The 7,763-nt window shown below is 43.5% G+C and overlaps 1 protein-coding gene across 1 annotated transcript in view; it reads left to right on the plus strand.

The window, feature by feature from the left end:
* The window catches only part of TACC1 (transforming, acidic coiled-coil containing protein 1), a 59,924-nt gene extending 52,905 nt beyond the window's left edge, over window positions 1-7,019 (plus strand). The window contains exons 10-14 of the mRNA XM_008567816.1: window positions 1,140-1,183; window positions 2,837-2,997; window positions 3,741-3,847; window positions 4,945-5,065; window positions 6,445-7,019. Of these exons, the coding sequence (XP_008566038.1) occupies window positions 1,140-1,183; window positions 2,837-2,997; window positions 3,741-3,847; window positions 4,945-5,065; window positions 6,445-6,513 (502 nt within the window). The 3' untranslated portion in view covers window positions 6,514-7,019. The remainder of the gene's footprint in view (window positions 1-1,139; window positions 1,184-2,836; window positions 2,998-3,740; window positions 3,848-4,944; window positions 5,066-6,444) is intronic.
* The last annotated feature ends 744 nt before the right edge of the window (window positions 7,020-7,763 follow it).

Consider the following 7,763-nt stretch of genomic DNA (forward strand, 5'->3'; position numbering starts at 1 on the left):
TAAGAAACATTTTCAAGAAGTTTGTGGGAAAATAGAACGACAAGATAATATGTATCTTTCCATGGACTTTTCGGAGTGCTATCGTGTGTCTGCTCTGATCTATGGCCCTTGTGTTATTGTGTTTTGAGCACTTCCTGGGTGTTAAGTCCCTCTGCTGGGCTTGGTGGAGAGGAAGGGATGTCCCTTGCCTTTAGTTTGCAGTAGCCACTGTAAGTAAGCTAGATCCTGTGTCAAAGTGGCAGCACCACCAGCGAGGGGCAGAGGGCAGGGGAGAGGTGACCATCTTTCACTGGGGACCACAGGAAGAATACCAGCACTAGACAGGCTTGGAAAGATGCTGCTGCACTTCACTAGAAGAAAGGTTAACCCAAGAAGGTGATTTTTAAAGCCTTTGAATAAGTAAAATACTTTGGAATTGGGGCACAAAATGAAACTTGTAACAAAGGGGACAGAGTGCCTGAAAGGGTGAGTCAGGGCCAGGAAAGCCTGAAGGCAGATCAGATCTTGTAGGAAGAGCCCTTAAGACAGTCTTTTTTTTTTTTTTTTGTCTTTTTGTCTTTTTCCGTGTCCGGCAACGGATCGCAACCCTCAGTGTTGCCCCCGTACTGGACCGGGGACCGGCAACGGGATCGCAACCCTCGGTGTTGCTCCCGCGCCTCGCTCAGCCAGTGAGCGGGAACCGGTCTGTATGTGGGATCCGAACCCTCGGGCGGGAGCGCCGCCACGCTTCCCAAGCGGCGCACTATCCAGTGCGCCACCGGGCCGGCCCAAGACAGTCTTTAACTTAATTCATAAAAGACTGATTTGTCTAAGTGGAATTAATCTATTGCCTTGAGGTATTCAAATAGGCACGAAGAAAAAGGGAAGGGATTTATTTCTACAGAGTAAAAGGCTTGCTAAACATAAAATCTTGAGAAAAACCTTTTTGAACTTTAATAAACCTTATGTAATGTTAAAAAATGAACTTTAATAAACCTTACGTAATGTTAAAAAAAAAAGAAAGAGAGAGAGGGCCCCAAAGCAGATAAATGGGTTCGCTATATTGCAATTTATGTTTTTAATTGTTCGGGGCGCATTACTCCAGCTTCCATGTCTGAATTCTCTTCTGATAATAAATTCTCTCTCTTTTTTTTATTTAGGAAAATTGTGGCTGAATATGAGAAGACCATTGCCCAAATGATTGGTAAGGAGAAAATTGTTTCTCTAGGGAATGAGCCATAGGATCTGTCCTGGTCTGTTCAGGCTGCTGCAACAAAATGCCATAGAGTGGGTGGCGAGTGGGTGGCGTGCTCAGTTCTGGAGGCTGTGAAGTCCAAGGTCAAGGCACCAGCAGATCCAGTGTCTGCTGAGGCTGTGTTCCTCTTAGAGGGAGGCTTCTCACTTTATCCTTGTGTGCTGGAAGAAGGGGCTAGGGAGCTCTCTGGAGTCTCTTTCATAAGGGCACTAATCCTGTTAATAAGGGCCCTGCCCTAAGACTTCATTACCTCCCAAAAGGCCTCCCTCTTAACACCATCACATTGGGGATTAGGTTTCAACATGCGAATGGGGGTGGGGGGATATAAACATTCAGACCATGGCAGGATCCATGGGTGATTTTCAGATAATACAAACTCCAGTTTGTCACTTAGATACAGTTCAGTCTCATTATCCATGGTAGATGTGTTCTATAAAGTTGCTGCAAACACTGAATTAGCAAATAGTGAACCATTGCTCTTAGGGGAAATACAGGGTTAGGTTCCTGCAAGCATCTGGTTATGTATTTGCTGACTGATCAATACATAACCTTGTCTTATGTGTGTTTCTGTTTGAAGATACCTTATTTAATATATGCTGTTGATCTGCTAACACTGAACACTGCCAGTTGGCGCTGTAACTCATGTCTGAACGAGCTTATCTCACACACGTTCTTCGAGGCCCATCACAGCCTTCCTGTGAACAGGAACACTGCACAGCACTTCAGCAGCACCTTTGGGGGCCATTTAAACAGTGAAACCACCCACAAAAAAAACAAAAATGCACATAATGTGGCACCAAGTAGACCACAACAGGACACTTGATACAGTGTGGAACAAGAAGGCAGAGCATGGCCTTGCTCGGCCTCAGCTAAGGATGTTCACTTCAGGTGATTAAAAGTTTTCACTGCTCTGCACATGTCTGCAAATGGCCACGAAAGCCCACCAGTATTGAAATTGGGATTACAAATAAGTTCTAGGAAGTAGGTGAATTCTCAAATACAGACGCCGCAAATAATGAGGATCAACTGTAGTTAGGTTCGTTTAGAGGACAGCAAATGCTTGAATTCTGTGAAAATCCCCTAGTGTTGATGGCCTAGCCACATCACTCTGGGGGCAAAGTCCTTTCTCTGTATCTGACCCAGTGGTGCCTTTACAGAACAAGGGTATTTGATCCTCCTGCATTGAATTTAGAGCCTCTCGTAGTCCATATTGTAATGGTTGACTGTAAATCAGGGCCTGGTCTTTGTGCACTTGAGTACTGAAATGATGTTGTCTATCGTGCACATCCCCCAGTGCCTGCCCAGCTCGGGGCCTTTGGCCGCGGCTGTCCTCCCAGCCACCTGCATGGCTCCCACCTGCAGTTCTTTTGGTCTCTGCTCAAATCTCTCCTCTGAGAGAGGTCTCTCCCCCACCCCCATCCTCTCGCTCCACTCACTTGTCACCATACATCTCCTGCAACTAGGATGTAAGTCCTCGAGAGCGGGAACTTTGTTATCCCACGGCTGTGTCCCCACCACCGGGAACACTGCTTGGCTTGCGCAGAGTAGCCATTCACGATCTGCTGAATATACATGCTGTTTCCTCTGACTTGTGATTCCCAGAAGATGAGCAGAGGACAAGCAGGACATCTCAGAAGAGCTTCCAGCAGCTGACCATGGAGAAGGAGCAGGCCCTGGCCGACCTCAACTCTGTGGAAAGGTCCCTTTCTGATCTCTTCAGGAGATACGAGAACCTGAAAGGCGTTCTGGAAGGGTTCAAGAAGGTAGTGTGTCTTTTTCCTTCTGTCTCCTGGCCAGCAGTGTATTTCTGGTAATGGATCGTCAGATGTATATGCCAGAGGTGTTGGCAGCCTTCCAAAGAGGGGCACAGGGATTGTCAGCCTGTGTCTTCTATTCCAGTGAAGCTGGATTTTTTTTCTGCTTTCTTCTTTCTGTGGTTTTCAGGCATCTTGTCCTCTGGATGGTGTGTCTTGATCATTCCTTGGTCATTTAGGGATCAAGTAATAAACCCCAGATACAACCAGGGTGTGGAGTGTAAGAACTGGAACCCTCGGGCATTAGGAGAATTCTAGAACTATTCTTTTTGATAATTTACCTTTTTAACATTAGTAAAAGTAGAAAGGAATCCATATCACTGAAAAATTCAAGCTGCGTATTCTAGAAGAAATTAAGTGTAATATTGTAAGTTTAGATGTAAGCGGGCATATGGATCTAATTTAGTTGCATACTATCAATAAGGCACATAATAACTGCCTTCCTAATGTAGGTGTATTGATATAACTGAACCTTACTGTATGATGTTGGAAATTAATACATGAAGAAATTATGTAGAAATTCTTCAGTGAGAATTGCATGGTGCCTGTTTCACATTATCCATGGAGTACAAATTAAAGGCATCTGAATTAGGTTTTCCTATTTTTAAAAAAATGAAAACATTGATACATGATGTATTACTAGTAGAAGAAACAAAATGACCAGTTTATTTTAAATTTTCACTTTGGAACAGAATGAAGAAGCCTTGAAAAAATGTGCTCAGGATTACTTAGCCAGAGTTAAACAGGAGGAACAGCGATATCAGGCCCTGAAAATCCATGCAGAAGAGAAACTAGACAAGTAAGAGCTTGTAAATTTGAATTTCACTTTTCTTAATGTTGTGGGAAAATTGACAGAGGCAAAAAAAAAATCTCTGTTTGCAACTCCAGCTTGTGCTTTATTTCACTTTTTGAGCCATCTTCACATGGTTAAACCAGAAAAGGTATGAAAGGGTTTACAGGATCTCGTGTCCACCCGTGGCCCCTTCTGCTGCGTTCTCACCTCTTTCCCCACCCAGGTAATCACCTCAGTCTGATTTTTTGTATTAGGCTGTAGGACTGTAGCATGCTTCTACTGATGGGCATTTAGATACCGTCACACTTTTTTCCACTGCACACAGTGCTACGGTGAACATCCTTGTGCATTCGCCATTGCACCAAGTGGAGTATTTCTGTGAACAGACAACTAAAAGTGGAATTCTGGGCCAGAGGGTGTGTCCACTTTAACTTGCCTGAGTTACCACCGTATCGCCTTCTGGAAAGATAGTGCCGGTTTCTCATCCCTCCCATCAACACAGGAGCGTCTGGTTTTTTGTACCTCAGCCAACCCAGGACAAGACCATTTTTGTTAATTTTATCATTTTAATTTGCATACCTCTGATTACTGGAGAGGTTTCAGCATCCTCTCATCAGTTAACTGAAACAGTTTTTAAGATTTCCTTTTGTGTCTCTTTAATAAAGTCACTTCTTTTAAGTCTGTGTCTCATAGACTTCAGTGGTTAGATCTTGACTCTTTAGCTGTGATAATCCCCCAAGTGATCCAGCCCACTGTTGTACTAGGTTAAAACAAAATCTCAGATTCTTGTAGAAACTGTTATGTACTATAATTCCAACTTCCAGTGAAATATGAATTTTGAAGGACATTGTGGACCCTGAGGTTGACTCCACCATTGCTTTGTGCCATGGAAATGTCCTAAGAAGTTGAGTATAAGTTGAGTTTTTAGCAATTAAAATTGAATTATTTAAATCACCAATTCTTGTTTTTTTTCTTTTCATAGTCAGTTCTTTTGGGTCTTGACTCATGGATGTCAGTAGTTAGGATCCTGACTCTTTAGCTGTGACCGATGTTAATTATGTGCTTTTTGTCTCTTTATTCTGCAAACAAAACACCGTAAACAGAGCCAATGAAGAGATTGCTCAGGTTCGAACAAAAGCAAAGGCCGAGAGTGCAGCTCTCCATGCCGGACTCCGAAAGGAACAGATGAAGGTGGAGTCGCTGGAGAGAGCCCTTCAGCAGAAGGTACAAGAAGGGGTTTGGTCTAGATGACTGCAGAGGCGTTCGGTTTTCCTCCTCAGCAGTGGCTAGAATCAGTCCTCTGTGTGCTTAGCTTATGGTGGATCTGGCTAAGAGGCCTTGCCTTTTTACTGACACTTCAGTCCAGCTATTTGTGAACTGATTCAGATGGAGGCAAACAAGTCAGCCCACTAAACTTCTAGGCATATTGTGGGGGAATCATCTACAGGCAGGAACAGAGAGGAAGTTGTGCTTTAACTGACGTTCAGGGAACCGAGCACTTGTTAGCCGAGGTCCTGAGACTGCCTTTCTTTCTTTTTGCTTTTTACGCAATGTGTGAAGCCACCTTCCCCTCTCATTGCTTTAGATCAGTGCTTCTCAACTGGAGCAGTTTTGCCCTCCAGGGGACATTAGGCAATGTCTGGAGATATATTTAGTTGTCACAGCTGGGAGGTGCTACTCGCACCTAGTGGGTGGAAGCCAGGGATACTGTTAAACACCCTCCAGTGCGCAGGACAGCCCCACAACAAAGACTGACCCATCCCAGAATGTCAGCAGTGCTGCCGTGGAGAAACTGTCGTAGGCAGATGAAAATCAGTGGCAGCCAAGGTCCCTATCTCTCACTACCAAGCAATTTTTAGCTTTCTTTTTTATCTGTCTGTCTCTAGTGTTTTACTTACAATTACATACTTATGCCTGTGACACCCATTCAGCTAAAGCAGGAGTATTTGTCATGTAGTCTCATAGCCCCTAAGACAGTGTTCCCTGGGATATTCAGACTTGAGAATCCCAGGTCCCCGCATATGCTGATGACCCAGATACCTGTGCTTTTAACAAGTACCCAATGTCATTCCTGTGATAACAAGAATATTTGGGAACCAAGAGGTTTATGGACACGCCTCAGGGACTGGTGACTGTCCTCAGCCTCTACTCAGCTAAAGCATAGTTTTGTGAGTACACGAATTTTTTCCGGGGCAGAGGGTCAACAGCACTTCCTTTCTGTAAAGGCTGTCTAATGGGCAAGCACACCTGGCGGACAGTGCTGACGAGAGCTAAGTCTTAGGCTCACTTCCCTGGAGCTGTGGGATGACTTCCCTGGTCACCACGGCAGTGCACACATGCTGGGGTTTCCTTTACCTGTTCTGTAAGTTGTATCAAAACATCCACTTAAGTTCTTTCATTTGTACCATTCCTTCAAATAAAGAAATTTGTTTCCCCCCCAAAATAAAATTTTTTAAAATTAAATAAAAGATCTCTGATGTAGAAAAGTTAAGACTCACTGAATAGGATGTCTAAGTAGGGTCTAGCCAGTCTTGAGACTATCTGTAGTTGCCTTTATCTCAGAACACAAAGTGGCCTGCATAATCATATCATTTATCTTTCAGAACCAGGAAATCGAAGAACTGACAAAAATCTGTGATGAGCTGATTGCAAAGCTGGGAAAGACTGACTGAGCATCCCCCATTAGCTCAGCAGATCTGCATTTGGCCGCTTCTCTCATGACCACAATTATCTTGCCTTATCCAGGAATAATTGCCCCTTCGCAGAGAAGAAAAAAAAAAAAAGCACATGCCTGTAGCTGCCTGGCCCGCTTTGCTGCCAATGCAACAGCCCTGGAAGAAACCCAGAGTGTCGCACAGTCACGAGAGGACTGTGCTCAAGCGCTGGAGTCTTTTGCAGTCCTGTCCATAGGTTCAGTTAGACAGGCTGCTGAGCGTGGGTTTGTGATTCCTCTCCCTTCAGTTTGTTTTAAAGTCATCTTTACTTTTCCAAGTATGTTAAATTGATGGTTTTGTGGCTACTATTTGGGGTCATCTTTCTACCACCTTTCGGATTTTAATCTTTTAATTTTCAATATCAGTGGTTTTATTTTAGGAATTAATTTGGCCTATTGTTACTTTCAGTTTATAAACAAAAAGGGGCTCTGAGTACCCTTTTATGCACACGTATATATAAATATATATATGCTGCTGCTGTTTTTCCTGAAGCGTAGTCAAATAAGAAGTTCTCTCCAAAAGATCAGATTTCCTTACATGTTAAAACCCTATTTTGTTTTTTTGTGGCTGGCCAGTATGGGGATCTGAACCCTTGACCTTGGTGTTACAAAGCTGTACTCTAACCAACTGAGCTAACCGGCCAGCCCCATAAAACCTATTTTGAAATAGAGGCCTGGCTCAGAATGCCAACTTAAGAATTTGGGGAATTAAAGATGTGAACACCGCAGACTCGGGTTTCACATGTAGGGAAGACTTTTTGCCATCTCTCGTTGCCCTGGTATTTGGACACTCCTCAGCTCTGATGGGTGCAGCCCTTTTGGGGTTAGTCCTTGCATTGAAAGTAGTGTCTACTTTCTGCATAAACAGCAGTGTGGGACTCCCTCAAAGCTGGGGTTTGGCGAATCTGCTCTCTAGTCAGTCTCCTCTGTTTCCATTTGTTAATACAAAGTCAACATTTAATCTTTGTTATCTTTCTATTTAAATATGCGAGGAAAATCTACTTGCAGAAGGTTTAGATGATCTTATTAAATGGTAACTGTAGCCCCATTAGCAATTGTAAGGTGAAGAAACATTTGTATTTCTAACAAGTGTGATGCATTCCTCAGATATTTTTAAAAAGGAAAAATCCTTTTAGACTTCAGATAGAATTTGTAACTAAACAGGCAGCAAAAGTCATGTGCACCACTCCAAAAATAAGAGCATTTTGA

This window comes from Galeopterus variegatus, unplaced genomic scaffold (genome assembly GCF_000696425.1).
Source record: "Galeopterus variegatus unplaced genomic scaffold, G_variegatus-3.0.2 Scaffold348, whole genome shotgun sequence".
NCBI classification, from domain to species: domain Eukaryota; kingdom Metazoa; phylum Chordata; class Mammalia; order Dermoptera; family Cynocephalidae; genus Galeopterus; species Galeopterus variegatus.